The sequence below is a fragment of the Gorilla gorilla genome, chromosome 9, assembly GCF_029281585.2.
Source record: "Gorilla gorilla gorilla isolate KB3781 chromosome 9, NHGRI_mGorGor1-v2.1_pri, whole genome shotgun sequence".
NCBI lineage: Eukaryota > Metazoa > Chordata > Mammalia > Primates > Hominidae > Gorilla > Gorilla gorilla.
In genome coordinates, this window is record NC_073233.2 from 91527307 (window position 1) to 91547330 (window position 20024).

The following is a 20024-nucleotide window of genomic DNA, read 5'->3' on the forward strand; positions in this document are numbered from 1 at the left end:
GCATTGGGTAGACTAGAAGACTAGGTGTAGGGGTAAAGGAAGGCATATCAGAGAAAAGGGAGCAGCTACATAGAGGCAAGGACTATGCCTCTTCTGCCTCTGAAGAGGAGAAATTTCTTTCAATCAATAGAAAGTGCAGGACAAAGGGTACTAAGTCATCTTTTGATGGGATAACTTGATGTTAGTGTCCTTACATGAGAAAATGGGAAGCAGCCCCTTATAATAAAATCTCTGGCTTTTGAATTACCAAGTAAAACTGAGGTGTCAGCAACCCTTGGCTGAATGTGGAACTTGCTAATAGAACCCCTACATTCATGGGAAGGGATAAAAGAGCTTTAAAAAGTACAAAAGCATTGTGTGAATATATGGGATTAATATTACTACTATAGTATTGCCTACCACCACCATCCCCAGCCCTGAGGAGTCTTCTTAAACTTACAAAATGAAGCTGCTTCTCTACAGATGTAGACATTTCCTGGTTTCAACATTGCACCATAGCTATGCATTATGTCAACATTGGGAAAAGGCAGGGTGGAAGGTGCACAGGAGCTCTCTGTACATTTCTTTCTTTGAAACTTCCTTTATACCTTTTAAAAGTTAAAAAGCAGCAGCAGTGGCAGCTTCTCAAGGCCAAAGATGGGGAGCTCTATTTCATTTGCATTTCTACTCAGGGCTATAATGAATTGAACTCGATGTGTTGCTAAAGATTATTATGAAATTAAAATCCAATTAGGATGGTCTCGTGGGTCTGGTAAAAGCTTAGATTAGAGACCAGGCACAACACGGGGTTGGGGGAGAAGGACTGCTCAATGGAAGTAGGGCTGAGTGGGGAGTTTAAAGCACTGGCCTTAACTGGCCATAACTGGCCTTAACTGGCCTTAAGTATAGGAACCACTGTACAAATTTTAAAATATACTCAGGATAGTTAATATTTGATCAAAATCCACTGTGAAGTGAGGAATTTTTCCTGCTGGGCATTCTATTTTCCAGTTCTGTGATCAAGCCCAGTGACTGGTAAATACAATATGCCCCACTAGCCCCCAGCTTCTCCCAGCTCCTGTTCCCTCCTGGTGCTCAAAGGGAGAAAGGCTAAGAAATTCCAAGGCCTGGTCAGGAAAGTGATCTTGAAATCACACACAATGAATAGTGCCGTCACTAATGATTCAGCTTGTAAAGAACCAGTGAAGTGAGGAAATTCTTTCTATGCACAGAATGTCTGGATATTTAGGCAAAATTGAAGGGGATGAGGCAGGAATAACCAGGACAAACTCAGTAAGAACTTCAACCCTGGTTTTCCCAAGATTCAGTTTATGTGCTGATCATTTTCTCTCATATCTAATTCCCTTACTTCCCCTGCTCTGTTTTACATCATAAGTGCTGACTTCATGCAAATTACATGCAATTTGCATGTAATTTGGAATTTGCTCCCTGGGAAAATCACTTCTGACTAGGTTCAGCCAATGGGAGGCACTAACAGGAGATTGGAGGGTAGGAGGAAGGGAGGCATAAGGGAATTTCTTTCCCCTCTCTGTTTCAGGTGGCATTTCAAGAATGTCTGTTTTTCCTCCACGATTTCTATAGATATTCCTTAATTTTCAAGTCTCCATTAGTATAGGTATGAAGGTTTCTCAATGTGCTCTTGCTTTGGCTTCCTTTAGTCAGAATAGAAAGAGAAAGTTTTTTAACTTTATTCAAACATATTAGGGGTTTGCTAGAGAATACATTATTTGCCCCTAGTTATCCTGATGTTATAAAAGGAGGCAGACCTGGACAAGTGTAAATTAGCACAGACATTCTAACAATCACCAGAAAAATGCACCCATAAGTAGTGCCAATGCAAGAAGCTGTGACTGTAATGCCCGTGTGCAGTAGGCTGAATGATGGCCCCCAAGTATATCTATATCCTAATTCCGAGAACTTGTGAATGTTACTTGCTATGCTGAAAGGGACTTTGAAGGTGTGATTAAGGGTTTTGAGATGGGGAGATTTTCCTGGATTATATGAATGTGTCCTAAATATAATCACACAGGTCCATGTAAGAGGTAGGCAAGGTCAAAGGAGGAAATAGAAGGTAAGATAATGAAAACAAGAGGCTGGAGGGCTGTGAGGAAGGGGGTCACAAGCCAAGAAGCATAGGTGGCCTCAAGAAGCTAGAAAACACAAAGAAATGGATTTCTTATAGAGTCTTCACGGGGGACTAGCCTTGCTCACACCTTGACTTTAGCCTAGTGAAACTGATTTCAGACTTCTGGCCTCCAAAACTGTAAGAGAATAGAACTGTGCTGTAATAAGCCACTAAATTTGTAGTAATTTATTATAGTAGCAATAGGAAACTAATCCAATGTTCCCAGATATGAAAAAAATTTCTTTTTCTCTAAACACGCCACCTGAATGTGAACATATTCCTCTTGCTTTAAAAATTCCACATCTAGGCTATTAGCAAAATTCATACACAAATTCTAGCTTACTATAAAATAATCATTTAAGGAAGTGTATAAAATTTCTTTGCCTCAGATATCATAGTGCCTCAGATCCCCTTTCAAGACTGAAAGACTTTCTACTCCAGATGCCATTGGCTGAAGACAGCTTCTATTCAAACAGGGAAATGGCCTGTCTGCAACATGCAGCCTTTATTCTTATCTGCATGGCATACTCCTTCTCTTTAAAATTTGATAGTAAGTCTTTTATGATTTTGCTCTTTTAAATGAAATTAATCATGCCCCTCTTTATCTTACTTACTCTATACCTCATATATATATTCATTTTTGCATTTATGACATATCTTTTATGTTTATTATACCTGTTTCCCCTGCCAGCCTAAAACTCTATGGAGGAAGACATTATGTCTTATTTGACTGTGTATACTCAGCTCTTAGTACAAGTAAGTACCTAGTACATAATAGGTACTCAATAAATATCAATTGAATTGAATAAGAAAACTGAGTTTAGGTTAAAAAACAAAATCTCAGACGGAGTGTCAGAGAGTAAGTACATACTTACTGCGGGGGTGACCAGGGGCAAATTACTTAACCTTTCTGAGTTGGAAATAATGCCAACTACAATTACAAGACCATTGTGAAGATAAATAAGATGACACAGGTAAAGAAGCTGTACAAAGTAGGGGTCTAGCCTGGGTGACAGAATGAAACTGTCCATTCTCCTCATAATAAATGCCCATTCTCTTCATAATAAATTGAAAATTAGTTTGCAACAAACTTATTCCTGCCCTTTTTTGTATTCAGGGTTTGGCAAGACCTTCTGAGTTAATTTAGGACAACTTAGTGTTTACCATAACTCTTTCATAGATTTGCTGTATTATCAGTGTCTGATGATGTTGACAATGATGAAGAAGGAGGAGGAAGAGGAGCTGGAGGAGGAGGAAGAAAACATCCAGAGCATTCAATTTATTCTAGTTAAATTACTAACCAGAAAGAGAATGCCCTAGGAAGTCTACTTTATAATGCTGTTTGGTACTAAGTAAAGAGCATCTAATAGGGAGACATGTAAATCCTGTTTCCAAAACACACTTAGAGGATTACAGCATGTGAAAGATTTGCTCCCTACCTGGCTCAGAGCTACGAAGGTCACACTGGCTGTCAAAGGACATGTCTTCTGGCTAGAAGAAGCCCTGGTGAAATCTTATGTGATATCAGCACCTTTGCAGAAAGTAAGAAACAAATCACCTGAAATCTACACATTTAAATTCAGCCTGTGTTGGTCTAATCAAATTTGGCCCTGTTAGAGAATTGAATTCACAGCAGAAAAGAGAAAAAATTATGCTCTTTTCTCAGTATAAATTAAAATGTAGAATCATCGTTTGCCCCCAAATGCTAAAAGCTTTTGTAAGTGATGTCATTTTGTTTTTTTTTGGTGTGGAATCTTGGCAGCACAACTGGACCCCAGCTTGGAGCCACAAAGCAGCGACTGTAGATCATGCAGGAGGGTATCTATCTGGCAATAGCGTGCACTTGTTCTGTTTTTTCTCTGCTTGCTCTTGAAAAGGGGGAGAGGAACAACCTTTGAAAGCTAATTATTCACTTTGAGAGATGATTAAGATGAATAGTCCTCACGTGTATATTTGAAGTGCAGAGGTGTGGTTTGTTTTTGTGTTTTTGAGATGGAGTCTCGCTCTGTCGCCCAGGCTGGAGTGCAGTGGTGCAATCTTGGCTCACTGCAACCTCCGCCTCCTGGGTTCAAGCGTTTCTCCCACCAAAGCCTCCCAAATAGCTGGAATTACAGGCGTGCACCACCACACCTGGCTAATTTTTGTTATTTTTAGTAGAGACGGCGTTTCACCATGTTGGCCAGGCTGGTCTCAAACTCCTGACTTCAAATGATCTGCCTGCCCTGGCCTCCCACAGTGCTGGGATTACAGGTGTGAGCCACTGCGCCTAGCCTAGATGTGTGTTTTTTAAGTGTGTTGTCTTAATATCATTGTGGTATGATTCACAATTAATGACACCTGAGGGTAGCCCGTCTGTGTATAGTGTCATATAAGTGTGGTTGTCACTTCCTCCTCAGGCTGATCTCCCTTTGATAAGACTAATAAGTTATATTTTGGGTTTCCTTATTCAGACCCTTTTTGTTGAGTTTCATATCCCACCAAGTTGTACATTACTAGCTCACACCCTCTAGGTTTTATATATGCTCTCTTTTAATTCTTTCAAAAGCTCTGTGTGGAAGATAGTCTTATTCCACTGTACATATGTGAAAACTAAGGCTCACACTAGTTGTGAAATATGCCCAGTCACACAGCTAGAAAATGTTGGTGGCAGAAGTGGAACCCCAATCTAATAACTTCCCTATGCTATACGCAACTTCATTCATGTACACAAAATGACTGTAAATATGAGAAATTACCTGAACAACAAAGAGAAGACAATGACTTTTCTATCATAGTCCCAATTATCATAATGATTTAATATCCATGGGGGCTGCATCATATCTAAATGTAACAACTACAAACTGAAGAAACCTGCCATGGGGCTGACAAAAGTGGATTTGCAGTGAATCTCCCTTGCTGTTATTTTCTCCTCCAGAGATAAAAGACACAATTCACAAATAGACCGTCTTTCAAATGCAAGCAACAATCCCTCCTCCCTGCCTCCTGTGTCCATATATAATTCTCTTAAACAGCATAAATCTCTTTTCTATGCACGTTACTATTTGTATGCATTTTTTCTTGGTCCCAAATTAAATTTATTTTGTCTGTAAATGCAAGCAGGCTACACCTTGGGCCCCTGAGAATTCCTTGATTTATAACTGTCACTGTACATGTCATATCCGTGCATAAGGTCCAATAAAGTATTAATCACTTCATCTCCATCACAGGAAGAATTTCTTTGGGGCCATTTTCCCCAAGAAATACATACATTTTGTCTGTTGATAAAGTGACCACACATGTCCAAGGAGCACAAAAATAAATCATGTTAAGAGGTAGAAGTTAGATTTTTATTTTTTTTTAGATGGAGTCTTGCTCTGTTGCCAAGGCTGGAGTGCCGTGGCACGATCTTGGCTCATTGCAACCTCTGCCTCCCAGGTTCAAGAGATTCTCCTGTGCCAGCCTCCCGAGTAGCTGGTATTACAGGCATGCACCACCACACCTAGCTAATATTTTTTTTAGTAGAGATGGGGTTTCATCATGTTGGCCATGCTCGTCTCAAAATCCTGACCTCAAGTGATCTGCCTGCCTCTACCTCCCAAAGTGCTGGGATCACAGGCATGAGCCACTGCGCCTGGCCAAGAATTTTTTTTTTAACTGGTGAATATTAAATTTTGAAGTGCTGAATTTATTCTATTCTGTGGATAAGACTGGCTGCCCACCAGTCTGGAAGTTCTTAAAGCAGTGATTGTGTTCTTTCCATGCTATTGCCACTTCTCACCCAATCTGGTTCTTTGCCCCTATACAAGATAAAACTTTCACCAACCAAGTTAAAGGATGATTTGGACTCTGTCATGGAGCTACATTAGGATTAGAATAATATCAGAGAATGTGCCTTGAATGAATTAGCCTGGCATTCGAGGCCAATTTGATCTGCCCTCTGCTTTCCTATTTTATCCCCTCCTGACAACCTTCCTGATAACACTCCAAGTGTACCAAGTGTTTTCAGAGCATACCTTGTACTCTCCCATTCATAGTCCTTTTAGTTTTATTTTTTCTTCCCCTTACAATGATGCTTCTTCTCTCTTGACATTCTAACAAATCTTCATGACTCAGAACAATTACCATTTTCTCTTCCTGAGTCCTCAGGTCCAAAAGAAGCCACTTCATTTTTTGTATACTTACAAAGCACTCTGTTATGACATTCAGGCATTTTGATGTATTTTGGTTCTATGTGTGTACTTGTTCTACTGGAGGACACACTCTAGAAGGATAGGAGACACATCCTAGCTATTGCTGTGACATCTAATGCCCCAGCAGAGAGTCTTGTATGAGCGACTTAAATATGTCTATAGAAATGGATTAATTTTATTTAATACATGACAGCATTTTCTTAGGATACTGCCGAATGAGTTTACTGCATGCTAGTAATAATTAACATATTCACTAGAAGATAAGACCTTAGCCCCAGAATTTGGCTGTGTGGTCTTCTTGAGGACATCTAGAGATGGGGGCATGGATAAGATGTCTTGGGGACTGGTACAGGTACAGGACAAGAGAAACAACTATCACAAATAACTGTACATTCTGTATCAGGGTGTTGTAAGATTCCAGCCCATGTGAGAATGAACGGTTGTCTTCATGCCCAGGTGGCATGAAGTAGATGCTTAATAAATGAGGTGCCCTCTGTGCTCCCACATATCCATCCAGTGCTTTTCTCCATCTTGGCATTTACTCTCCAGTTGTACTATAATGAGTGGCCTCTCTGTGATTCATTACTAAAGACTAGAGCATTACAGTTTAAAAACATAATCTTAACACCTAGTTCAGTGCCTAGCACATAATCAACCCTAGATAAATAGATATCTATTGAATAAATGAAGAAAAGAGTATAAGAAGAAAAGAATGAAAGACAATAAACATGAACATGGAAGTTTCCTATTCAGCCTTTTGAAGAATATCCATTGGAATCATTGTGATTATAAGCATTATGATATAGACATTGTTACTGGCTTCACTGTAATATTACTCAGCCTTTTCTGTTTAGAAAAGGCTAAATTTCAGGGAGAGCACTTGTCAGAGTGCTTATATTGGGTCAGCTGGGACATGCTTGGGAGCAGATGGATTAATCCCATTTCCTGCCCAGACCTCAGTAGCACTTTCTCTGTAACCCTGAGAGTTTATGTGTATATGTACATGCTTGTAAGGATTTAAAAGAAGCAATAATAAAAATCCTGAGGAAAGTCTGAAGATATTTGATTTTATCATTTACATTGTATTCCTTTAAAGAAAAGGGAAATTTTAAATGAGAGTGTTTAGGCCAACTAATAGCTCAGGAAACAGCTCCCCACACCCATATACCCTGGCCTACCAACCCCTCTCCCATTCTTATTGCCAAAGTTTCATTCTCCAAATTCATATCCAAAAGGACCTATTCCACTGCCCCCAATGTGTATTTCTTTTCCCTGAATTGCTGTCACATACTGTTTAACTGTTTCAGCTGTAAGCTGTTGGCATCACAGTGCTCTGGGGAAGTTGTGCTAATCCAAGTCCTGACATCTCCTCAAAGATGCCTAAACAGTGCAGTAGGAATTCTGCAGGTGCAACTTGAACCTTCTAGGAAAGGCTGTGCCACAAAGGCACCCTGGTCAGCACCCCGCTCATCTGGCCATAACATGTCTGAGATTATGCAGGTCAGGGAACATCTTGCAGCACTTGCTGGTTTTGCAGAGAACTCAGAAATGTTAACAGATGGCATGCAGAACACAACCCTGAACAGTCAGCAGGGTGACACTCATTAAGAGTCATCACTGAATCTATTTCCAACAAAATCTCATTCCAATGAAACATCACTTTTCAAAAAGTATCAATCTGCTTAAATGAAAGTGACTACAGGGTACTATGATGCCAGGCCCGGTTGAATCCCTGCAGGCAACAAGAACTGTCTTAGAGCCTCAGGGCCTTTCCACCCATCATTTCCTCTCCAAGGTGGGTCCTGGTCAGATTTCTCTCCAGCAATCTTAGCCTCTGCAGATGAGACAGAATGCCTGGTAGCACTCAGAACTTCTCCTCCTGAGCCTGACATTCATTCCTCTGCCTACTTTTCCTCCCCAGTAGAACACTTGGGGAAGCAGGAGGGAGGGAAGAATGAGTAGAGGAAGAATAATATAGAGAACTTGTTCCTCAAGTCAGAATTCCTTCCACAGTGGAAATGTATTTATTCTTACCTTTCTTCAAGTATATGACCAATTCATTCTTCAAGAAAAGTCATTTCCTCTCTCTCCCTCTATTGATTCCTAAAGGGACACATTGATCCCAATGCAATCTGCTAATCTACATTTTGTTGTACTTTAGATATCACTAATGAATTAAAATATTAATATGTGAAACTGAAGTCAAATGTACACAACACCAACACTGGATGATGATGCTTAGGTTGTCAACCCCTTTGCTTAGCACTCACTGATGCAGAGGCCAACATCTCCCTTTCCACCACTTACTTCCCTCCACCCCCACCAAGAGGTGGAACCTCCAATAGTCACGTTTTTCACACTTCCAGGTCTTCTCCCTACAAGGCCTTTGTTACCCCCATGAGTGCCTCCTGAAATCCTACTCAGTCATCCAAGACCCAGTGCAAATGCCACCTCCTCTAGTCAACATTCCATAAAGCTTCAGTCAGCAAGAGTTGCTCTCTTATCAGTGTTTCCATATCTCTTTATTATAACATCTAGATTAAAACTTGTCTTATTCTGTCTGTAATTTCCTGCTGCTACAACTCCAATGAAAATGTATTAAACACACCTAGTGCCTGGCATGATGAGTCAATTGGATGGGTTAACAAAACAACAGACCTCTTGAATTGATTTCCCTAGCTCACTAACCCCATCAGCAGGAGTGAGGTGAAAAATCACGAGTGAGGCCTTAACACTGCTTAGATGAAAGGCTGGTATCCATTAGTTGGTACATAGCCTAGTAGCTAAGAGACTTTGGTTCTAATCCCACTTCTGGCACTAACATTTTCCCCAAGCTCACACCATGGTAAACCAAAGGTATCAGTTATTTACTTACTTGGTAAATGTTATCAGTAAACTTTGTCTTGGTTATACTGTTGTTTACCAGTAGTCCGTGCTTTTATATATTGTCTATTCTTTTTTTTTTTTTTTTTTTTTGGGACGGAGTCTCATTCTGTCACCCAGGCTGCAGTGCAGTGGCGCGATCTCGGCTCACTGCAAGATCCGCCTCCCGGGTTCACGCCATTCTCCTGCCTCAGCCTCCCGATTAGCTTGGACTACAGGCGCCCACCACCATGCCTGGCTAATTTTTTTTTGTATTTTTAGTAGAGATGGGTTTTCACCGCATTAGCCAGGATGGTCTCAATCTCCTGACCTCGTGATCCGCCCGCCTTGGCCTTCCAAAGTGCTAGGATTACAGGCGTGAGCCACCGCGCCCGGCCTATATTGTCTATTCTTAACAATCTTCTTGCTACCAAAGCATTGGGCCAAGAGAACACCAATAGTTGCCTATAAAAAATAGACTCAGATTTCTTTCATGAGCACACATACCAAAGAAGACATGGCTGCAGAGGAAGACATGGCTCTGCTGTGTGACCTCTGTGGAATAAGGATAATAGCCAAACCAGCCTTGGCTGCATGGTTATGGGTATACCAGAGCTAAATTCTGGAAAACACTTAGCAGGAAGTGCCCCCACAATATTAGCTATTTCTATTACTATCTTTTAATTTTACTCCAGCCTCATAATGTTCCCTGATTCTTATTTGCTTATAGTGAATTCCTAAGAGATTTTAAACTTGATATTTTCTATATCTAATGGGCTTTTTGAAAAATTATATTTTTATGTTCTTGTTTTCTTAAGAAGGATGGAAACAAATATATAGAGACTTTATTATTTCTAAAAAGTGCTTCTTTACTGTAATAGTCTAAATCTCCAACAGATAGATGAGAGAAGAAAAATTCTTGCCAAAAATGATCAGTCCAAACCATAATTATGTTAATTATATCCAACTGTCAGCAAAGAGATCAAAGGTTAAGTCTGTTCTCTGCTTCACAGAATGACAATGATAATAAACAGTTATTCTTAGTAGCTAAAGTATATGTTGCAATTGTAACTGACACCATTTGACTTTCATTTTTTTATAAGCGAAATGATTTGCAATGAATTTTCATGCTTGAAACAATAAGTGCTTTTAGCTTAGTAAAATTCACTTTTGCCCAGCATGACCCACCTTCCTATTCACAGTTTGCTCTAGTACTTGAAAACATTGCTTGAGCAATGTAACAAAGAACTTGGAAAAATAGCTTATCTTTTGGAAAGCCCTGGAATTGCATATACTCTTCAGTTTTCTGCATTTTAAGCACCTTAAAGAAGTTTTACCACTTCTCTAGTGGTTTCTTCACTCTTTCTAGTATTGAGCATTTACAATGTACCAGGAGCTATACTGAATGCCATATGTAGCAATTTATCTCAGTTGTTCTCCCAACAATCCTGTAGTGTGTATTAGCATCACCCAGTTTACAGAAGTAGACACTTGCTCCAGGTTACTTAGGTGGAAACTAAATGAAGAATCCCAGATCTGAAACCAGGTCCTCCTGTCCAGATATGGTACTCTCACTTACTGTCTTGTATTGCCTTGGCTGCCCATAATATTCTGTACTTCCATATCTCAGTGGCTGTCATAGTTCGTGATACACATAAGGAATACAACAATGATTATGGTGTAACAGTCATTATAATGGCCAACATACTTTAAGCATTTACTTTTGTCATCAAATGTTCTAAGAACTTTACCTGTGTTAACTCATTTAACAAGTCTATAAGGTAGGTACTGTTATCCCATTTTACAGATGAAGAAACTGAGACACACAGGGATTAGTTAATAGTTAATAAAACAGAGAGAGAGAGAGAGATTGAGGGAGAGAGAGACAGCATTCTTGGACCACACCCAAACCAGAGCATCTGCAGGAGTCCAAATAATCCTCTCTGTCCATACATAAAGCATACAATTGCACTCCATCTCTTTTTGCTTACTCCTTTACCCTTCTTTACTCCTGAATCTTTCAGTCAAATTCTGGAAAATTTGGGTGATTATTTCCCCCAGGTCCTATAAGGCTACTCGCCTGGCAGGCCAATAGGTTTGGCCTGTAAGGTTTTCTTACAATCTTATTCATCCAGGCTGACATGTCAATGGGGCTCTGCCTTTCTTTGTGTGCAACCCTGGTGGTGTAGGGATTACCCTCATGATATAGACAAGGAAGCTGGAAAGCAGAAAGGCTAAGTAAGCAGCTGAGCTGGGATTTGGTAGGAGACAGTCTGCCTCCAGAGCCTGCCCTTTAATCCACACACTATAAGAACACGCCCTTCCTGAATTTCCATTTGCATATGTGATTGCATACTAAACTGTATTGTATTATATTGTATTGATCTTGTACTAAATTGTATTGTTATGTAATTGTTTCTAAAATACAGCCCATTTGATTATCAAGTGTTTAAGGGGTCATGTCATTCTTTTCCTTTTGTGGCCCTCAGAGTGCCTATCTCAATGCTATTATTTGCTGAATCCTAAATTGGAGGTTCTGTCCCAGACCGGAATATCTGCTCAAGCACTGTGACTTCTGACGACTAGAACTTTACAAATAAACGTTGTATAGCTGAGAAGACTAAGACACGAAAAGATTGTTCTGGAGGGTAAATAGAGGGTCATACTTTAAGAAAAAGAAAATGTGCAAAAGGATAGGTTTTTGTTCTTTTTTTTCTTTTGAGCATCTACTGTGTCTCTTATTTTTGAAAAATAAGACATAACCTAGCCCTTAGGAGCTCTTAGCCCAGTGGGAAGAACACACAGAAACAATAACATGTAATCTGAAAGATTCTGTGACAGAGACGCTATGGAAGAGGTCATAAATCAGCAGACTGCCAACCATATGTGACCCACAATTATGTTCCCTTTTATTTCACCGTGTTTTCAGAAATATGAATCAAGGGTTAACATTTAAAAATTAAAAATTTTACAACAAAATCCACATTGGTGGCTACACAAAAAGTGAAAAGTTTGATGCCACTGAACCCCCATTCCTGCGCAGCCACCATCAGCCTGAGTTCAGTAGCTGCTACCTCCAGGGGTGGTATGTGCATATATTTTTATGGATGGTCCCATGTTTCTTTAACAATGTTTAGGACACTTAGCTATAGCCATTTTCTACAAGAAGCACATATGATATAATACTTCACCTTGGTAACACTGCTCATGTGACTATAGATAAAGTCACACACTAACATTTAAGGTGACATAAATAAAAATTATCAAGGCAGTATAGACAGGAGGAGAAAGACTTGAGGTACATAAGGGGGTGGCTGATGGAAAGAAGTGATGGAAAGATAAACAGAAAGGTGATAAAATTGTACTATTTGACCTCTCTCCCTCCTCCCATCTTGGTCTCCCTCCTTCTGTCCCTCATCTCATCTCTTCCCATATGTACACTTCTTCTTCTGACTCCCCCATAATAATAATATCCACAACCCTATATCAAGCACCTGCTTAGTGTTGGAGATTATACTAAGTTTTGTGAACAACAACCCTGCAGACTGATATTACTCTACAACAAAGATGTGTTTTTAAGATTCCAGTCATCATGTTGTTTGCACGATGCCCTTTGCTTGCTCTGCTTGTAGTAACAGAAAATTCAAACACCAAATATACCAGTTCTCCTGCTTTGCCCGAGGTTAGTGGGAGACAACCTTGTGCTGTGGGGGATGTGCTGGCTCTGGGGAAAAAGCATTTGCATTTAAATCCCACCTATAACTCCAAATTAGTGCAATGATCTTGGGTGAGTTAGTCAACCTCTCTTGTGCTTAAATTCAGGATCTATTAGATGAAAATATAATTATTATTCAGATAACTATTCATAATAACTATTTATATAGTTGTTATGAAGACAAACTGTCCATAGGATGCCCATGTAAAAGACTGTAAGCATCTACTATTCCTATCATTTTTCAGATAAAATAAAAAATAAATTGAAATAACAAAGGAAATATCTACAACAATATATTAATAGTGGGTAAAGAAATTAACATGTGTGGAGCACCTACTATGTCAGATAATATATATTTTGTCTCATTTAATCCTCATGCTACTACAGCAAGTTAGATTTTATAATATTAATTTTTTTTTGGTTAGAAACAGCAGCAGAAAGAAAGTACTTTGCCACTTATGACTCTAATAGTAGAGCCAGATTTGTATGACTCCAAAGCTCATGTCCACCTGCTGTGACCCACGGCTTGGAATAAGGACAAGGGCTACTGCAGTGCTCAAGACAGCTTTTACCCTGGACTCCGAAGGGCACTGCAAGGCTGCCTCAATGCTGGATTTAAGTAAATCCGCTACACCTTACGCTTCCGACTCAAGACAGAAATCAAGACATAGTGACCTCCTATTGGGGGCAGATATGAAGGTGACTGACAAAGCATCAGGACAGAGAGAATGAATCATTCATGTAAATGACAACATTAACACATGCCCTGACATGTTCATCTCTCATCCTCATGCCTACTGTGAAGAGGCAATGTTTGTATCTCTACAGGACATTTGTATTTTAATATACCTGGAGTGCATTTAATATACACATGTATTGAAAAATGTCTTCAAAGACGGTCTACCTTAAATACCAATTTTTTTGGTAAGGAAACAGCAGCAGAAAGAAAATACTTTGCCACTTATGACTCTACTAGGACAGCCAGATTTGTTTGACTCCAAAGTTCATGTCTACCCACTGTAGCCCACAGCTTGGAATAATGACAAGGGCATCTGCAGTACTCAAAACAGCTTTCACCCCAGACTCAAAGATGGCCTGAATTATCTATGGAAAGAATACATGCTTTGAGGCAGGTCCAAATGTCTTTCAAAGTCAATACAGATTGAAAGTGGCTCTATCTGCAAAAAGCAAGCACTGTATTGAAACCTCACTATTTGGCCCCAAAGACACGGCCCCCAGCTCTTCCCTCTCTAATCTCAGAATTATCTACCTTGTCAGAAATCTCATGGAGAGGAGGCGGAGTGTTATATTCTCTTGGGCCAATATATAGAACTTTAAAAAAGGGAACAAATACTTCTAAGGAACCTGCTATATTTCTGGCTCTGTGGAATGCATCAATACATTAACTCAATGAATCTCCAACAATTAAATGTGATCCACATGAGAATATTTGTCTCTTCTATTTATCCCTGTACTCTCAGAACCGTTCCTGGCACATAGGAGGTGCCTGTTCTGGCTCTTGCTAATGGTCCTCTGCACTGTTCCTTAACTCTGCCACCACCATGCTTCCCACTGTATTACAAGATCGGGAAGCCTGAGAACTATATGCTCAGAACCTTTTGTCAGTAGAATTGCAGTTTAGATTCTCTCAACCAGAGTAACTTCTGTAAGTTCCAGGATGTTAAAGGCAAGTAGCAGACTGGCACAGAATCACAGGATTTTGTGGCTCTCAGCACTGCTACAGTATCTTACAGTTTCCTCAGACTCCACAGTCCACTGTTGGTCTCTAGCTTCAGGGCTGGAAGAAACTGTGGCTCAGGAAATGGCTTCCTGAGGTTACCTGATTTGGTTGTAGCTGCCTCCATTCCTAACTAGCAGTCTTCAAACAATTTCTAAGCACATTATTACTGTGAATTACATTGCTTTCTTCTTAAAATAATAAAGGTGCTATCTATTTTCCTGACTAATTTAATGTTCAATAAATATATGTTAAATAATTGAGTAAACAACCCATTCAGTGGGCATTATTATCCCTGCCTTACAGTTGTGGAATTGAGGCTCCTAGAGACAAAATAATTTAAGATTATACAGCAAAGTATTAAATGTCAGATCTGAGAGTAGAGCCCTGGACTGTCTAATTCCCAATGTGCTTTTGCTTTTTCCATTCAAGGACTGCTCTCAGTGGGTATAATATACCACGTTGCTGTCAAAATCTTATCTCAGAGGTTAAGAGTTGTTTGTACTTCTCCTCCTGCCAGAGCACCATTGCAGCTGAAAACCTCTCTATACATAGGCAAAGGACATTCATTCCCAAGACAAGTGGTTTATTAAATATGTATTAGGTCTGGCAAGACACCCTGTTAAAAACATACATTGTACCTGCAGCGTCATTGCAGATATAATGTGTGTGTGGCACATAGTAGAAGCTTGCCAAGTATTAACTGAATGAATAAATGAATGAAAGTTCACTGGTTTTGTTCCGCCAGACATTCATTTGCAGATTGTATGCTCTGACTCAGGGGTCACCTGGGCCATAAGCCATCTGTGGGTTGGTAACACTATTAACCTTAATGCCTGGTTCCCTCCTATAATTCAGCATAGTAAGAATAACTCAGAGGTTCCTAGCTACTGACATAAGGCTGCTGATTTTCCTTGGAAACCTCAGTTGTCAAGGGCATTGTAATTCCGAGGCAGATAGAAATAAGAATCCATCCATCCCTACATTCCAAATAAGATTGAGGCACTGAAAACTATTAATCTGCCTTCACTGTAATGTATTAAAAAGAGTGTCACATTTGGAATCAAACTGATCTGGGTTTTCATCCTGATTCCTGATACTTACTAGACGTGAAATATTGGGTGAGCTGTTTCTGTGACCTGTTTTTTCATTTATATAATGGTAGAAATGATAGCTCTCTTACAGAGCTTACTGTAAGGATAAGCTATTGTAGACAGAAAGCATCTAGTTCTCCTGGCCCATGTTATGGATTCAGTGAATGAAAATAGTATTGTCTTCACTAACACCAAGAAAGAGTCTGTTGACACATAGGCTGTCATCCTGCAGGCTGGTCCACATAAGCCAACAAGGCTCTCCAGTCCCAAATAGGCAGCAGTGGTGTGAAGGAATACTTAAAAGCATGTTTTTTTACTAGAGAGGTTATGTAGTTGCAAGGAATTAAATGTCTGCATATTTTGTAAGCTTCACGGTGTCTGATGCCTTTGGGTGGAGGGGAGTGGGAATGGCTGGCAGAGAGTGGGTAGAGCAGAATCGTCAAACCTCACTTTTTTTTTTTTTTAAATGGGAACCAAGATTTGACTTACTGAAAGAATCTGGGGGGTGGAGAGGTAGAGTTGGGTGGCTTTTGCACACTGGGAGGTAGTAGTTAAAGCTGCAGGAATGAATGAGGTCATGGATGGTTTGGAATTAAATGAGGGAAAACGAAACCACACTTGACTTCAGAAAACTCACAGTACTAGTCTCTAGCTTGGTGCTTGGGATACAGCAGATGCTCAATGAATATTTGTTGAGTTAAAAGCATAAGGTTAAAGAGTGCATCATCCTTCCTTAAAATGTCTGTGTGTCTAACTTATGATCCAGATTCATTTTACCTTTGAAAAGCTAACTGATGTCTATGTGCTTCCTAAAGATTCCAAGTTTCTCATTCTGGAAAGGTCCTCTTCTGAAAGCTCATGAAGCCAGCACTAACATTTATTTAGCATTTAAGTGAGTCCTGGAAGACACTATGAGTTTTTTCATTCTACTTATGTATCTTAGACCTCAACTGGAGTTTGAGGACAGAGACCACATTTTTTTGCATGGCTGAAAATTTCTCAGTATCTAGCAGAGTGTTTGACTATAGCAAGTGCTCAATAAATAGAAATCTAGCACTTGATTAATCAACCAATATTAAAGTATTGTTAGGGAAGAAAGAAATAAATAGAATGCCTTGAAACTTCAGATGTGTGGAAAAATGAAGTGTGTGACTGTAAGAGATGACTGGTACTCAGCTTGAAAGAGAGAAGACTTAAGAAGCTTTAGAAAGAGGTGCCAAGCTACTGTAAAATAGAACTGGGGTGTGAGGGGGAATCTTGCATAGAAGAGGCTGGTAGAGTTAGTTCTAGGAGAGAAGCAATGGGCTGTCTTTTATTCTTCAACTATGCATGGGTTGCCTTCTTATGTCAAGTAGTGTGCTAGGCAATGGAGATACGACAGTGAATAAGGCACATTATCTGGTCATAAGGGCTTTATGTTATGCTATAAGAGTTAAACCAGCAAACAGTCAACTACAACATAGTGTCACAGCATAGAGCAATATAGAGTACAAATGGGGGTTATACTTTCTAAATATTAGATTATCTCTTATGTAGTCTCCCTCTGCAGGGATGACCTGAGGGATTCAACAGATATTGTGATTCAAGGGTTAAGCAAGCTCAAAGGAAGAGAGATCAGAGAGAATTTCAAGACTATAGAGCTTACCAGTTTCTTTTATCTTTTTAAATGTTGCTTTAACTACAATAATAAATATTCAAACCATTCTGTATGTCCTAGAGAAAAGAAAGGCAGATCTGACGTGCCCCTTGTCAACCACTAGGCAACTCGTCTAAGGAAAAATGAATAATTTCTACTACTACTTTGGAGATTCTTGAGATTTTTTTTTTTTTAGAGAACGGGGAATGCATTACAATACGAGCATGAGATTGGAATTCTCTATCAGCTGTAGCAGTTAGGAGTCAAAAACATGAAGAAGTGATATATACAAGGGTGCATGGGAATTGGAAGATAAATAAAGGACTATCACATTCCACGGGAATTTTTCTCAGGCCCCCTCCAACTTGACCCACTATCTCCCCCATGATTTTTTTTTACAAACATGAATGTCAAGTTCTCTGCTTCCTGTCTTCACTAGCATTATTTTCAAGATTAGCCCCTTCCATTTGCTAGATATATCTCATTATTCAATAGTTTTTTATACAGAACTATTTTAATTCCCCCGCATGAGATCTACTTCTGCCCTTTGCAGTTATAAAATAAATTTATAATCTCTTATCTCTTTAAAGGCTGTCTTGTATTTGAATGTTATTGTATTTGTTGTTCTTATCCCTTGAAGCTAGGCAGCCGTGGTTTCTTTAACTCAGAGGTCCCCAACCCCCAGTCCGCGGACTGGTAGGTGTCCATGGCCTGCAGGAACTGGGCCGCACAGCAGGAGGTGAGTGGTAGGTGAGTGAGCATTGCTGCCTGAGCTCCACCTCCTGTCAGATCCGTGGTTTCATTAGATTCTCACAGGAGTGCAAAGCCTATTGTGAACTACACATGTGAGGCATCTAGGTTGCCGCTTCTTGTGAGAATCTAATGCCCGATGACTGATGATCTGAGATGGAACAGTGTAATCCCAAAACCATTCCCCTTACCCACCCCATCCGTGGAAACATTGTCTTCCACAAAACCAGTTCCTGGTGCCAAAAAGTTGGGGACCACTGCTTTAACTCATTTTATCCAGTAAGATTTCCAGACTTTTGTTCCCTACGTGGTTACCTCTTGAAACAGCTTAATTATAACTATCTAATAAAGTGATCCTTGTACCAAACACAAGACTCCACCATGAGTTGAAAAGAACTGATACCCAAGAGAGGTCCCATGACTTGCCCAAAGTCACAATGCTGGTAAGTGAAGGGGGCAAAATTCAAGGCCTGGGCTTTGGCCTTCTGTGCTAGTTCTCATCCAACCTCTAAATACAGAGAAAGAATGGAGTCCCTTTCAACAGATCTTAAACAACACCATACTCTCATTCCAGCCCCATTTGCCTTGAGTCTGTGATCTTCTTCCAAACCCAAGCATACACCGGAACTGGCCTGGGCAAACTGCGATATATGGTCAACGCTTTATCTTTCCTTAGGCATGTTTGCCTTTGAATAATTAAAGTTGTATCTATTCATAGACATAAGCCAAGACAATGAAATATATAAAAATATGAATAAAGGAGATTTATTTTAAGGAAGAATTTCTTAAAATATGCTTTTGTCTTCTGTCTACAATGAAGTTTAGATAACCTTTTCTTAGTGTATCCAATGAGTTTCCAAGTGCATTTTTCATTCATTTGCCCTTTGAAATGGACTTATTACCATTTAATGGTGATAAGCAAACTCTGTCCTACCTACGCTTATTATAGCTGTCTAAGGATATGACATTCAGATTGACATGCACTCCTGGAGGGTGGTGAATATGCAGCTGGCATGATGTTAATAGATTTTCTCATTCATTTGTGAACAATTCTGTTTTTTATTTCTGCCGATCCCAAGGTTTGGACTGAACTTTTGTTTTCTAGTCTTAAGGGAGGAATTTCATGTGAGCTTCACAAATACTCATTACCTGAATATAAAGGTCTCAGCATGTTAGTTGGTCCAAAAATGCAGCCAGCTTGTTCAAACTCCTTTTCAATTCAGAAAGCCACGCTAAGGAAATTAGTGATGTTCTCTTCAGAGGTGGCTAACTTCCTTCTAGTTGGTCTAGGTCTTGCTACTAATCATGTACAGAAATTAAAGGAAGAGGCCGGGCGCGGTGGCTCACGCCTGTAATCCCAGCACTTTGGGAGGTCCGAGGCGGGCAGATCACGAGGTCAGGAGATTGAGACCATCCTAGCTAACACGGTGAAACCCCGTCTCTACTAAAAATACAAAAATTAGCTGGGCATGGTGGCAGGCACCTGTAGTCCCAGCTACTCGGGAGGCTGAGGTAGGAGAATGGCATGAACCCGGGAGGCAGAGTGCAGTGAGCCGAGACCGTGCCACTGCACTCCAGCCCGGGTGACACAGTGAGACTCCATCTCAAAAAAAAAAAAAAGAAAAAAGAAATTAAAGGAAGATGGAAATGATGGCCCCTGGCTGCCAGTCACTTTGCAATTTTCTGGGGAAATGAAGTAAAAAAAAAAAAAAAAAAAAAAAAGCCGAAACAAAAACAAAGAAACCAAACAAACAAAATGAGGGCACTCAGGCTGATGTTCATGGAAGCAATGGCTATGTCTGGCATCACAGACGTGGTGGATATTGAAGCAGGGTCAGATTTATGTAGAAACAAGGTAGAATGGAGGGCTTTCAGACTGATGCATAAAAATATCCAGTTGTCAATTTGCCAAGAAAATCTATTTTCAATTCTTCC

The 20024-nt window shown here is 39.9% G+C and overlaps 1 protein-coding gene across 24 annotated transcripts in view; it reads right to left on the reverse strand.

Moving 5' to 3' along the window:
* Nucleotides 1–20024, reverse strand: part of DLG2 (discs large MAGUK scaffold protein 2) — a 2193106-nt gene that overhangs the window by 190793 nt on the left and 1982289 nt on the right. For 2 of the 24 annotated variants that reach the window (XM_055355591.2, XM_019036753.4), the window contains exon 1: nt 3565–3661. The exons of the other annotated variants lie outside the window; for them this stretch is intronic. In XM_055355591.2, coding sequence (XP_055211566.1) covers nt 3565–3607 — 43 coding nt within the window. In that variant the 5' untranslated portion in view covers nt 3608–3661. Of the gene's footprint in view, nt 1–3564; nt 3662–20024 lie in introns of those variants that run through there. 24 annotated transcript variants of the gene reach the window in all.